Source organism: Crocuta crocuta, unplaced genomic scaffold (assembly GCF_008692635.1).
Source record: "Crocuta crocuta isolate KB4526 unplaced genomic scaffold, BGI_CrCroc_1.0 scaffold75, whole genome shotgun sequence".
In the NCBI taxonomy this organism is placed as follows: domain Eukaryota; kingdom Metazoa; phylum Chordata; class Mammalia; order Carnivora; family Hyaenidae; genus Crocuta; species Crocuta crocuta.
The window spans coordinates 83,763-98,822 of NW_027530350.1; the positions used below are offsets into that span (position 1 = coordinate 83,763).

The 15,060-nt window shown below is 42.2% G+C and overlaps 1 protein-coding gene across 1 annotated transcript in view; it reads right to left on the reverse strand.

Moving 5' to 3' along the window:
• Positions 1-13,208, reverse strand: part of TNFSF11 (TNF superfamily member 11) — a 30,382-nt gene extending 17,174 nt beyond the window's left edge. The window contains exons 1-2 of the mRNA XM_077765659.1: positions 13,188-13,208; positions 5,348-5,515 (exon numbers count right to left, since the gene is read on the reverse strand). Of these exons, the coding sequence (XP_077621785.1) occupies positions 5,348-5,515 (168 nt within the window). The 5' untranslated portion in view covers positions 13,188-13,208. The remainder of the gene's footprint in view (positions 1-5,347; positions 5,516-13,187) is intronic.
• Positions 13,209-15,060: the final 1,852 nt, after the last annotated feature.

A 15,060-nucleotide genomic window follows, 5' to 3' on the forward strand; every position in this document is an offset into this window, starting at 1 on the left:
TATCTGTATTACTGTATCTGTATTGGGGCCGTATAGCCTCTGGCTACAATATTAATAATTATCCGTTGTAACACTGGTTCAGACATCACATAAATGAGAACCAGGCTACTAACACTCTGGCTTCATGAGTTGGTTGACAACCCATGTTTATTTACAAATATTAGCTCAGAGTTCCATAAGTCATCAGTCACCTATTTGTTCTGTGCCTTCATTCTTGAGGCTACATTACATGTGACGTAGTCAAAGGTGCTGCACTCCTTGTCCTGATAGAGGCTGCACCTTCGTTCCACGGCCTCTCAACACTTCTGTTTATACAGCTTTTTTGGGGAAAATGTTTTCATACTCCCAAACATGGGTATTTATTAATTTAAGCATTAAGTAAAATATTCCTGTATATTAGGTACATTATAGAATAGTCACAAAAATGTTTTAAAAGCTAATATTAAAAACATCCACATACATGTGGGGGGTGCCTGGGTGGGTTGGTTGGTTAAGCGTCCGACTCTTGATTTTGGCTCAGATCGTGATCTCATGGTCGTGGGATCAAGCCCCACGGTGGGCTCCTTGCAGAGCTTGGAGTCTGCTTAAGATTCTCTCTCCCTCTCTCTCTGACCCTCTTCCCCACTCGTGCACATGCTCTCTCTCTCTCAAAATAAATAAACATAAAAAAGAAATGTTAAAATAAATAAATAAATAAAGTGATACAAATAAATCTTCATGTTGCCTTCCCACGTCTGGGGTGGGGGGAGGTTATCTTGAATGCACTGAAGATCCCACATTCATCTGTCTCCTCCCTCTCATTCTTTAGAATACTTTTCAAAGTAAGTTTTGGGATGTTTTTCACAACCAGGTACGCAACATGAAATCAACAACTGGGCATACTGACATCTAGCCAAGTCACAGCCCTGAGGGCTCAGAATGTATATTTAGTGCATAAACACATGGTTTTCCACAGAGACTGGCCGGGAGATCTAAGGCCCAAGTGCCCCTGCTCAGGCCTGAGCTTACCACTCCACTCCTCAGGCTCGCAGAGGCCAGAGAGGCTGCCAAAGCTGGAAACAAGAATTGCTCTATAAATTGGACACCATATTTGTACTAGTGTTTTCTTTATTGTCATAGACTGTTATGCTAGACTTTGTAAACTGTGGTTGGTAGGGCTGGATCGCTGAGAGGCTTTCAGAGTTCTGTGCTAAAGGGGAAAAAAAGCCAAGAAAGCCCAGCCACAAACAAAAAAAAGGGGGAAAAACAGCATTACTTGTCTGACCAAAGACGGGCTGGGTAAACACCACTTTTTGCACACATATAATGTAATATTGTGCTTATGTCTAGCATTTGTTACCACTGGATGGGTTGATCTTTCAATAATGACTGCAGCCTCACATGTAATTTTGTCTTACGGGTTCACTCAATATCTATATTAGAACTGAAACTGAGATCCAAAGCTACTCATGGACGCCTGATGCCTCCATCCGATTTTCAGCATTGCCAAGAGAAATGAGAAATCTGATTATTTTGGCAAGATGTACAGAATGTCATATTAACCAATAATCTTCATCAAACGATAACACAGCCGGCAAATCACTATTTGGCGAAGGTGAAAGAAGAGTAAGCCTTTGGATATAGGAGACATGATGGCAAAATGCCTAGCACTGTGTGTGCACTTAATAAACATGGCTTGATTCTAATGATAAGGGATGGAGAACACTCGTCTCCTTCTTAAAGATCCTCTTGTCTGGGGGAAGCAATGGCATTTTCTACCTCCAAACACACATTGGTATGTTATGACAGCTCCTTACTCTTTAAAAAGGATTGTCTGTGTGTAGTGTTATTACCCATGAATAATGGGTAAATCTCACAGCACAACAAAAAAATGTGCTATTAACAGTAAAGCTCTACTCGTCCTCTGAGTCACAGTAATCTGTAAATACAATCAAAACTGTGTGCCTTTCATAAGAAGAGTTACTTATTCTTGTCTGCCCACAAATCTTTCTCCTTTGGCTTCCCAGGTACCGAATCTCTAATATGAATGTTATTATTTGGAACAAGGCACCAAGGCTCCAAAAAGCTCCCAAAACAGTGAAACTTCTGTCATTGTTGCTCATTTTAAGTACAAATTGGTTTGTCATACTATCTAGGCAGTCACTTGGAAAGCTCAAAGGAAATGGGACAATGAACAGGGGAGTTCTGATGGGGCAGGGAGGGACAGAGAAGTCCTCGGAAACTGCAGAAGGCGTGGGACGGCCAGGGATCAGCGACCGGCCAAAGTACTCTCTCCGGCTGGGATCTGTTTTCACCTCAGACGGTGAAAGGCTGTCACTTTCAAAAATAGTAAACAAATCCTCCCAGTACTGGTTTTGAATAATTCAAACTATGTCCACTTATTTAAAATCACGTTCTAGTATACTAGATTTTATACACACACACATTCACGCATCCAGTAAAGTCTACTTTAAGGTGTATGGTCCCTTCCGCAGATCAGGACTTTACATGGTTACATCTTTACCTTGTAAATGCCTCTGTAGTTTTCTACTTTAATCTCCATGCCTTTGTCCATGCCTTGTTAAGTTAATTTTTAGGGCTGTTTAAAAATTACGAACGGAATCTTTCATTTGTGTTCTCTTTCATCTTTCTTTTTTTTTTTTTTAATTTTATTTTTAGGCCATCTCCACACCCAACGTGGGACTTAAACCCACAACCCCAAGATCAAGAATCACATGCTCCACTGACTGAGCCAGCCAGGCACTTTTGTATTTGCTAATTCTTGTGTTTTGTGTTTTCGAATTCTTGTTTGAAATAGGGACAGCTAGTGATTATTACTTACTAATTTTTACAAGCTGATTTATTTTGCTTGCAGCCTTTTAGTTCTTTTGAATTTTCCCAAGTATACAATCAGCATATGCAAATGTTGGCTTTTCCACGTATTTTTATGTATATTTACATATGCTTTCTTATTTCATTCTCTCCTATAATTACATCAGCTAGTATTCTGAACTAATAATGCCCGGTAAATAATGCCGGGACACTAGGCATCTTTGTTGTGTCCCTGACTTTAAGAAAATGTTTCTGTTTTTCATCATTTGCCAACTTTTAGTTTGAGGTATTTAGAACATCAAGAATCCATCTGGTTCTGTTTTCTAATGGATTTTAAACATCAGAAATAAATGCGAAATTTTGTCAATCACTTCTTAGTATCTACGAGATGCTAATGTTTTTCTCTTTTGACTCGTTAAGATGAACCACTTTTGCATTCTTCTAAATAAATGTTAATGCTACCTGTTCTTAATATTTTTTAATATTCTTAATATTTTTTATTTTCAAAATTATCTTGGCTGATCTTATTCTTCCACGAAAAAAACAAACAGAAGGATAATTTTTAAGAACCAGGACACTTGTTAAATTAAAAGCTTATCTCTTCATTGTACGGAGATACAATATAGGTCAGTTCACACAGAAAATAAGGAGACAATCATTTACCTAACCAGAATACCTTAATTAGGGGTTTGGTTTTTAACTAATAGATTACCTCTCGTACATGTAAATTATTGTTTATAGATAGATTGCTCAACATTTGGGAGATAGGATAAAAAGCAAACCAATGAAATTAAAACATAAAATGAAACAAAAAAATGAGCAGACTAACTCTGAAATTAAGACACAAACAGAATCTATGAGGATCGTGTTTAATTTTTTCTTCCTTCCTTCCTTCCTTCTTTCTTTCCTTGTTTTCTTCCTTCCTTCCTTCCTTCCTTCCTTCCTTCCCTCCTTCATTCATTCTTTCTTTCCAATGCATTAAATAATGATGTAAGTTGAAAATTGGTGGTATCTTAGATTTGATAGAGTACAGCAAATATCAACTTTATGGGTCACACAAAACACCTTCATCTCCCTTCCTCTCTACCTCTGATACATCCTTTTTTAAAAATGCTATTACTAGGGGTGTGTTGGTGGCTCAGTCAGTTGAGCACCCGACTCTTGATTTACTCTCAGGTCATGATCCCAGGGTCGTGGGATTGAGACCTGCATCAGGCTCTCAAGCTCAGCACTGATGGCATGGAGCCTGCTTGGAATTCTCTCTTCCTTTCTCTTTGCCCCTCCCCAGCTTACACACACATGTGCACACACTTTCTCTCTCTCTCTCTTTCTCTCTCAAAATAAATAAATAAACATTTAAAAATGCTATTACTATATGTGGAGTTTTTAAAAAATAGACTAAATTAAAACTCAATTTAGATTTAAGGAGTTTGAGAGCTTTAGGATTTACTCTAAGATGATCAGAGATAGTCCAGGGAGCTGCAAACTAGGGATTGGGATCTATGGGTATATGCAAGAATCCACACAGACGTGCTTGCTAGAATTCACTGAAGTCATTGGGTTCTACCCAGTTTTGGGTGGAGTCAGTCCATAAAATAATTCCAAGGCTGCAAAATCTGAAGTGACTCTATTCAGAAAAGTAGAACATACAGATATTACAGTGTTTCTCACTTAGAGCTGTAGATTAAGAGAAGTCACTGGTCTTCTCATCCCCATCTCCTCCCTCCTCACCCAGCTCTCCCAGGAAATGAGAAAACGGATGCAGAATTTCCACCTTGGTCAGCAAATCGCCTCCTGCTCTGCTTGCTTACCTCCTCACTCCAGATGACAACACTGGACCAGTTACAAGTATTTTTTTTTTATTTTTGTCTTAATTTGTATTTATTTTAGAGACAGAGAGACAGAGCACATGTGGGGAAAGGGCAGAGAGAGCCAGAGACAGAATCTGAAGCAGGCTGCAGCCTCTGAGCTGCCAGCACAGAGCCAGACATGGGGTTCAAGCCCACGAAACATGAGATCATGACCAGAGCCAAAGCTGGACACTTAACTGACTAAGCCACCCAGATTCCCCCAGACCAGTTACAAGTATTTAACAGAGTCCTGGGTCCACAGATGTGGAATAGGAGATCCTACCATTACAAAACCAAGTGTAAAGACAACGGCAGCAAGTCCTATAAGCTGAGGGAAAGGTTTCTAGGGCAGAGAATTCAAACTAGCAAAGTGACGCACTGACTACCACCAACTAGCTTTGTCCTCCTTCAATGCATGAATTTAAGTGCCTCCTCTTAAAACAATGAAAAGGAAAGAAAAGAAAAGAGAGGAAAGGAGAGAATATGTGCAAGAAAGTCTCTGGTCACCATAATAAACCACTACCAACTTCAAGAGAATTCTGCTCATCTCCTTAAAAATTCTCTTTAGCTCTTTTACAAATGATTAAAATGAAAAAGAACAAAGTCAACAGCACTTAGCCAGTATTAATTTTCAGTATTAACAGGGTCAGTGCAGGCCCTTGACTTATATCCTCATGTGGACTCACCTTTTGTACAGCTGCCCGGAAGGCCTGTTTAATGCTCTTACACGAATCAGGTATTAATTTTGTGTCTTGACTCTCCAGAGTTGTGTCTTGCAAATCTGCGTTTTCATGGAGTTTGAAAATTCTATTAATGCAGTGAGTGTCATCTTCGGATATTCTATTAGGATCCATCTGAGGGGGGAACAGAAGGCAGGGTGTAGAGCAATTATCATCGATCATTTAATAAAGTGTGACTGACGTACGGACACAAAAATTCATCCTTGCAAGAGTCTTTACGTCCCTCCAAAATTAATAATTAATACAGTTGCCCTCGGTGTTGGTGAAACATTGATTTCTAATCCCTTTTTATGAGTAGCTCTGATTCACAGCACACGTACACATGCGAGATTCACAGGGAAACTATTAAAATTGCCTGGCAACGTGAAAGTCCTCATAGAGGGGAGAAGCGTCAAGGAAAATCACATGTGATCAGCGAAGGTAGACAAGCTTTTGGTCTGTAGGTCATTCACGACACCCTGGATGAGATGATAAAACCCACTTGGGTATTCAAAGCATGAAGCTTAAACCCAGGCAAAATGAACACCATCTTTAGCCACCATGTTGGTCTGGCCTTTTTCCTTAATTTAAGAAGCCGAAGAAGGGAGGGAGAAATCCATTGCCTACGGCCTCCTCAAAACCTAAAGCCAGAAGCAAATTTCCCTTTTGGTTGAAACTCTCCTCAGTATTTCTTCAACTGGAGCGGTACGTTTGCCAGGGGGTAATATTTAGGGTCTCAGGGGGTGAAGAGGGCTGCTTGGGTGAGCGGGCTGCATGGATAGATGCCGGTGAGGGGAGGTGCTAAAATTTCTACAATGTAAGGGATTGTCCCACCCAAAATACCCCCATTGAAATGTTAGCTGGTTGTCTGTCTAAACATTTCTTCAAGTGTTACTCTTCTCTTGAAATTGTCTCCTCCTGGAGCTCTGACAACACTTTGAGGGGGTTTCAACCGCCAAGTAAAGGGGATAGATAATTAGCTATCAATTGTGTAAATAACAATTGTTTAATTTATTGTCCTCTTCTTTCAAAAATTCAAGGTACCTCATGCGCATTTGCTCATTAGTAGGTATAGACTGGGTGAGAAAAGGGAGAATTCTAGAAGTTTATAATATAAACTCCGTCAATTAATACCAGGTCTCTCATTGCCTGGTTTGTCTTTATAAAAGTGGTCAAAAAGATGTGCAGGTTTATTAACCAACCATCAGACATAAACTAGAAAGTACTCTCTCCGTATCTGAGATTCTCAAAATGAAATAATAACCCTTCAACAAATATGCACCCACTAATACAAATTTTATTATTTCAGTCTTGCAGATATAATAAGGATTAGCTATAATCCTGGGAGAGGGGTCACTCATGAAGCAAAACTATTTACAATCCATGTTTATTTTTCATACTTTCTTCAGGGGCACCTGAGTGGCTCAGTCGGTTAGGTATCTGACTTTAGCTCAGGTCATAATCTCGCAGTTTGTGAGTTTGAGCCCCGCGTCGTGCTTTGTGCTGACACCTCCGAGCCTGGAGGAGTCTGCTTCAGATTCGGTCTCTCTCTCTCTCTCTCTCTCTCTCTCTCCCTCCCTTGCTCATGCTCTCTCTCCAAAATAAACATTTAAAAAAATTAAAATAATTAGTACACATCAGAATATGTGAGTTTTTATATAAGGAAAGCTTTTCAATCACACTTTTTTAAAAAGCTCACTTAATGCCTGTCGGGTTCCCACAAAATCAGAGAAGCCTGGGGAAGCTGATGTGAAGGGTTATTGGGTTGAGACCTCAAGAAAGAAGAATGATGCCAAGACCTACTTGGCTCACCACCAGAAAACTGCTGAGCTACAGAAATAGTGCGCTGTTAGGGAGAAATGCCCGGGGACCCTAAAACTGGTTGAGCTCCAGGCCTGCTGTCTGACTAAGCGCCATCAAACAGCAGCGGCCGTGCCCGATGCTGTTGCTACTGAAAGTACAGTCCGAACACCTGTCAGAAATGCAGAATCTCAGGGCCCTGGCATGCTGCCTGGGGATCTGCGTCCTAACTAGATCCCAGACCCTCTCCAAGTACATATGACCAGAAACGCTTTCAGGGGCCCCTGGGTGGCTCAGTTGGTCGAGCATCCGACTTCAGCTCAGGACATGATCTTGCAGTTGACGAGGATGAGCCCCACGGAGGGGTCTGTGCTGACAGCTCAGAGCCTGGAGCCTGCTTCAGACTCTGTGTCTCCCTCTCTCTGCCCCTCCCCCCTTGCCCCCCTCCCTGCTCATGTTATGCCTCTGTCTCAAAAATAAACATTCAAAAAAATGTTTTCAAATATCAAATGTGCAAATATAGATTTTCTGCGATTAAAATGTCCTGAAATTTCTGGGACACCCATTTTTTTTTTCACAAGTAATGTCAGTTGGTACAAAAACATTGTGGCAGTAATAATGGTTAACGATTCTATGCAAAGAAATGTAACACAAAGATTTTGTTCCCTGTCTCTGAGAAGGTCTCTGCACCCAGATGCCACCCTCAGCCAACAGAAGCCACATCCCTAAGGGAAAGAGCCAACTGGCTCTCTCTCCAAGGGCTTCAAATGTGCAGCTGAGAACCACCTTTCAGAAGGTAACACAAGAACTAAATCGTATATAAAAGTCATCAATGGTTTTCCCCAAAGAAATTACGAAAGCATGGCATTGTTCACTTTGATACAGTCATTTATTTTGTTGACTTCAATACAGACCACACATTAGAAATGTCTGTTCCAGGGTGTTGTAGCCCTCCCTTGCCAAAAATGGAGACCAGGAGAAGAGTTGAGGTGTGGGGTGGGCCGCCCACACACACCAGTAAAGGGCCTCTGGTCTGGTAGTCTCCTCACTGGAAAGACTGCTCGCAAGGGCGGGATTGGTGCCCGGTGCCGGACACCCCCAGGGCTCAACCAGCGGCTGACCCAACCACTCTCCTATCCCACACCTTCTCTCCAGACACCGGGGTCGGGATAGAGAATGTGCATGACTGCATAAAAAGCACTACTTTTTAGTCTACTTTAGCTAACTTACATATGTGCGAATTTCTAGTGTCCTGCATCATCTGAAAAGCTTCTTCAGTAAATGAAACATGCCAGGCATGGCGTTAGATGCTGCCAAGAATGCAGTGAGCCGAACAGGCAGTCTTTACCTTCTAGAACTTACTACACTCAACAAAGGAACACAGAAGCTCATCCTAAGAAATCACAGCAAACTGAGTTACAAATGAATTCGTTATACTTAGAAATGTTTGAACACATTATATAAATCTTAAATATATGACTTAAAAGACTTATAAATGCACTTACCAGATACTATAGTTCATATGAAATGAGAATCTTAAAAAAAAAAAAACTTCCTTGAAATGTCATCATTTGCAGGGTTAAATGAGGCAGGATGCTTGACATTTGTGCTACTTTGTTATCTGTTTTTTCAAACAGCCTGCCCACCTCTACATCAGAGTTGCAGTAGTGATTGCTCCCTTGTTTGGGTAACAAACAGCCAGGGAGGTCGGTGTGCGAACTGGGGTTTGGGCGAAGGAGTTAAAAAGGCAACAGAGATTGTTTTCTGAAAACCTTATCTTGTAGCAGACCTCCAAACTTTGAATATGGTTATATGGATTAAAAGGGAAAAAAACACACATAAATTTTGCAAGCAACTTTTTGGAAGTTTTTTTTTTTTTCCTTCTTCTTCTTCTTCTTTGCAAACCAAAGTATGAATACGATGTGGTAAATATATAGCACAAACCACATGCTATTTTTTCTTTGGCAAGGTTGGTAGAGGAAAAGCCAATCTACTCTAGATCTAGTACTTTTTTTTCTTTTCAATCTGGGCATGGGCAATCTGCAAACGTTCAGTAAGGCTGATTCATTTTTGACTATTCAATCATGAGTTGAGAATGGAAAAGATTTTTTAAAGTCACTGTAATTTTTACACTATTCTGGGCATTCTTCTAAATTCATTTAGGGGCACTTGAGTGGCTCGGTCAGTTGAGTGTCCGACTCTTGATTTCAGCTCTGGTAGTGATCTTGGGGTCGTATTTTTGAGCCTCTTGGCAGGCTCAGTGCTGGCATAGAACCTGCTTAAGATTCTCTCTCTCTCTCTCTCTCTCTCTTTTTCTCTCCCCCCTCCCTCTCCCCCCCCCCCCACCCCAGCTCGCTCGCTCTCTCTTTCTCAAAATTAAAAAATAAATAAAAATAAATGCATTTAAAACTAAATTCAACTTTTTTTCTTGAGGAATTGCATAGCTACACTGTCCCCACTTGAAACAAAAACAATAAAACTGGCTCCTCCTCATTTTTTACTGTAAACTGCAAACATGCTACTTGATACAAAATGATTTCATTCTAATTCAGAGGCATTCAGAAACCCCAAGTAGTTAACACCCACAACTTCAATGGAAATTTAAAAAAAAATCTCTTATTTGGTACCAAGTCTAACCTAAAGGAGCTGATATGAGTAAAAATGTTAAATTAGTGACAAGTCAAACGAAGTCTATTCTCTCAGCTAGAACTTTGAAAGAAGACCTCTGGTATACATAAAAGTAGGAAGAATTGTAGAATGAACTCCACAAACTCATCACCAGCTTCAACAACCATCAACCCATCGCCAATCTTGTTTCATCTATAAGAAACCACTTCCCTACCCCTAAAGCTCCCCACTTATTATTTTGAAACACACTCCAGGCATTAGAGCAGTTCACTTGTAACTATTTTGGAACGTATCTCTCAATGATCAGGGCTCCTTTAGGTATCAGAGGTAGATACTGCAACTCAGTAAAATGCAACCAAATCTAATGTGTATTCTTATGAACACATTGCTCCTAATATTACTTCTTTCCTAAAGAAGATGCCCCTTTTAAAATGCAGTACAGGGGCAGGACTGGGTGGCTCAGTCAGCTGAGCCTTAGACTCTGGCTCAGGTCATGATCTCACAGTTCCTAAGTTCAAGCCCAGCAAAAGGATCACTGCTGTCTGGGTGGAGCCCACTTTGATTCTCTGTCCCCCTCTCTCCAGGATGCTCCCTTGCTTGTGTTCTCTCTCTCTCTCTCTCTCTCTCTCTCTCCCCCCCCATTTCAAAAAAAAAAACATTTTTAAATGCATTATTCTGGACAAAATGGGGTCCAGAATAATGGTTAATATATTTTGCATAAGTCTTAGAAAAACCCAATCCTCATGACATTTAGGAAAACTGTACCTATGAAATCTGATGACATTAAATCTGCAAATAAAAATTTTCTAGCTAGGCTTACTAATTTGCATGGGTTCTTTTTTTTTTTTTTTGGAAAAATGGAGTTGCGAATTTCACTATTACCAATGTAATATCAAGACTGCTAAGTTATGATAAGTGATCATCAGACAGACCCTTTGGCCTATCAGACCATTAACATTCTTACAGAGAAGGAGAATCCAGCAGGTCACTCTTTTCTACATGGCCACACCCATCCATGGTTCCCACCAATCCAAGCTGTCCCTAGAGCTCATTCATTCCCTACAGCTCTTTCAATGCTCAACACTCACTTCACCATTACTGCTATGAAAATGCCATATCCCTAAGGTGTTAGAAAAGATAAAAAGTAGTAGCCAACTACCGCAGCTCCCTTTCTTTTTCTGAAAGAAAATTCTCTCGTGTTTGAGAATTTTAAGTCTTTTGTTAATAGGTTCCTCAATTACCTGGCACCACATGATGCATATAGTAGATGGGCATTGTACACTGAATTAAGGATTCTTAACTCACATTCCACAGCATTCAATAGTCTCATCTGCAGTGTAAGCACTCAGTATCTACAGACTTTATATGTGGGAGGAGAAAACTGATGGGAAAATAGGTCATTCTTGACTGCAGCATACTCTGATGAAAGAAAAAGTTTTTCATCACTTCCATATAGATGGGTGTAATCTCTGTCGCAAAAGTTGTGTTTTTTAAGAAAAAAATTATCTCAATAGGTAAAGATTATTTTTATTAATACACAAATACAAGTGTTCTGAAGTATGGCTTATAGTAGCTTGACCTTTGTTTTAGTAGGTAATCAAACTAGCTCCATAAAATACAAAACAGTGGACAATGAATATTTAGCAAAAAGCCTATGATAACAAATAATGGAGTTCAAGACACTGGCACATGTCAAAACTCATACAATCCAAGCAATGCCATGTTTTGATGTATCTCATTTGGTTTAGTAATCACCTTTGAATCTGAAAAACAATGGAGTCCAAACCCAACTCTCTTTTCCCATAAAAAAAAAAAAAAATGCACAGTCAGCCCTCCACTTCCTCTGAGAAAGAGTTCACAGCACCAGACAAGAACATTTGAATGAATCCAACCAACTGCACTGCAATTTCCAAGAAAACACAAGAGCATAAACCACCAGAAAGCATAATATTACAGATTTACCCCTTCCTTTCTACTATCTTCCACTGCAGTTCCCAGCCGTCTTTCTCGTCTTTTAGAAGTTTAGTTACTTGCTAGACTGTAGTGAGGCTGCGTCAGGGGGGAGAACCTCACCACCATCACGCACCCCTGCTTCCCTCGGCCGCCCACCTTAGTGGGAAGGCACGTGGTGCTCCTTCGTGCACCCAGGCGCGAGCGGAGCCCCAGTCCTGCAACCAGGCTTCCCCGCCCGCCTGGCGCCTTGGGCATCCCCACCGGGTGCTCCAGCGGCCGCCTGCAGCGCAGGCACCGCCACCTTCCGCCCCGCGCTCCCTTCCTGCAGGGCGGCCCGCAGCACCCCTGCAAAGCGGCCAGCCCCGGGAGCCAGCCCCTGCAGGCGGTGGGCGGGAAGGGACACGGCTGCGCTCACTCCCCCGACCCTCTAAGTTCAGTCTTAGCTCCTAGTGAGAAATGGAAGGAGTTTGGGGTTGGGCAGGGGTGGGGAGTGTGCAGTCATCCATTACAGGTTAGCAGCCAATGCTGCGCCGCGGGGGAAATTCAAACGCACCGGGTCCGGCCGGGCGAGCCCAGCCTCTGCTCTCCGCAGGGCGCAGGGGGGCGGCGGGNCCTCCTTCCTTTCTCCCTCCCTCGCTCTCTTACTCTCGCTCAGTGGCCGCCTCCCCGACCGCACAGAGAGGACAAGGCTGTGGGTGCTTCCAGCGGTGCCACACGCCCCTCGCCGGTCCTCAGCTGCGGGGAGACGGGCCGGGGCCGTTGCAGGTAGGGCCTCAGTTAAGGATGCAGGGTAAGGTGACATCAGACATCGCTCTGGCAGTAAGCATCCCTGAGCTTCAGTGTCTCCTCTAGGATTTAAGAGAGTTGGGCTTGGTGACCTCTGAAGTCCCTTCCCCCTCCCCTCCCCCCAAAAGAAATTCACTAAGGAATATCCTTGAGGATCCTGAGGGTATAGCCTCTATCATGCTTCCAAATATAGGTTCCGAATTATTTTGGCAGTCTTAGAAAACCAGAGCGCCCCTGCTTCTGCACCCCCAAAGCACCTACTCGAGTGGCTTTGAGTAAGGCACGTTTTGAATGTGGGAGCAGAGCCTACAGGCACCGATCCTGACCCAGAACTAGGAGACCAAGGGTTAGGAGCCAGGGCGCCTCATGAACCCGACCATGCATTACATTTCCACAGGGTTCCCCACGCGCCATGCCAACCGCTTGGCGGTTATGTCCCTTCCGTATTCCGTAAAGGTAAGAGAGGTGTGCATACGTACACCCCCATGTAAGGAACCCAGGAGAGCTAGGCCACCTGTGCGTCGGCAAAGATGAACGTTACACAGGTTGAAGGTGTCGTTAAATGTTAGTTTCATTGCTGAAGAAAACTTCCCAGGTTTTTTTTTTTTTTTTTTTAAAGCCCCTATGTAGAATTGGGCACCTTGGCGAGAAAATGAAAATATAGACTAGGCTCACAAATTCTGAAGCATCTTCAGCAGAAAGCAAGAGAAGGGAGGTGCTGGACAATTGAGACACCTGCAAAAATTCTAGATTGGTGGATGTTCTACGTCTCATTAATACGTTTTCATTTTGTTTCCTCTTTCTCCACCGTTCTGCAATGGGCACTCCTGTAGGCAAGATTTATCACAAATGACACATCTCTGAGTTATTAAAGCTGGTGCTCTCGGGCGAACACTTAGAACTCAGTACGTGTTGGGACTCCTGGGTGGCTCAGTCGGTTAAGCATCCAACTTTGGTTCAGGTCATGATCTGTTCTGAATTCCAGCGCCACATCCGGCTCTGTGCTGACAGCTCAGAGCCTGGAGCCTGCTTCGGATTCTGTGTCTCCCTCTCTCTCTGCCCCTCCCCACTCTTGCTCTGTCTCTCTGTCTCTCAAAAATGAATAAACATTTAAAAAATTTAAAATTGTATAAGCAACTGCCAAAGTGCTTTTCGCATTTATATGTGTATGTATAACAAGTTTGAAAGGAAGAGGGGAAAAAAAGACAATTTTAAAACTCCAATATAAAAACAATTAACAATCTTCTCCACGAAGACCTGGGTCTCTCCCTACTTTCTGTTTGTTAACTCTGGAGATAATATTTTCCTCTTTTTCCTTTTTGTCTTCTTTTGGAAAGCAATTCTATATTTTATCTTCCTTGTAAATCTTTATTAGGTTCAAAGAATTTTAAGATGCATTATAACAACTAGACCCACAACTGACCTCTCTGTAATCCCTTCCATTTCAGTGTTTTACACGTTTTTATTCCTCGCCATCATGATCCTCAGATTACAAGAGGGTCTCTCAAATCTCTGAATCATATTTGTGTATGTTTGACCCAATAGCTTCATATATTAAACCACATGCTACATTAGTACAGAATTCTTGTGATGTTCCTACTGCTTGGCACTTAGAACCCTTCGGTCACCCTGAAGATTCCCTCTCATTGTACTCTGGCGTGCACAGGGTGGATTGGAACTCCGTCAATCCACTTGTTCCTCCTTCAGAGGTAATGAGCATTTCTGGCCTATTTATTTGCTTACTCATGTGTCAACATCCCCTCCACCCCCCGATTCATATATAAACCCCATATGTTCAAGAACTTCATCTGTATTATTTGCCTCTATATCCCCATTTCCTAGAACGTGGCCTAGTATATTGTAGGTGTGCAGTAATATGTGTTGACTAAAAATGTGATTGAAGGAGACTCTGCCACTACCCCAGTCCAAGCCACATTGTTTCTTACTTCATCATGTCACCCCTCTGGTCCCACTACCTCCAGACTTGCTTGTCCCTGCACAGTTCTGCACACACGGATCAGGATGTCCTTTTAAAGCAGAAAGATCTGCCATTTCCCTACTTCTAATCCTCTAATGGCTTCTAAGTGTCGTTGGTATAAAGTCTAAACTCTTGAGATTAAAAACACAACAAGAAACTTAAATGGTCCTTCACAGTCTGGCTCAAGACTCTTTTTGTACATCAGTTTCAAATACTACCCTTAGCTGTAGCGGACGTCCCGCTTCTCTCCCCATAGCTGGATGGCTCTCCTACTCACCCTTCCCTTTTCCACTCCTGTGTCACCTCTCTAGCAGTCCTCTGTTCCTTCCCCTAACAGGGGTCAGCTCCCTTTGTTTTATGCCCCCACAGCACCTTTAATCTCCCCTGTCATGACACTCATGCACTCATTCATTCACTCCAAGGATACATTAGTGGGACTCACTATATACCACGTACTAAGCTGAATCACAATGAGAGAGTGATCAAGGTAAACACGGAGCATGTGGAAAAGAAACATATCAAACAAATCATCAAG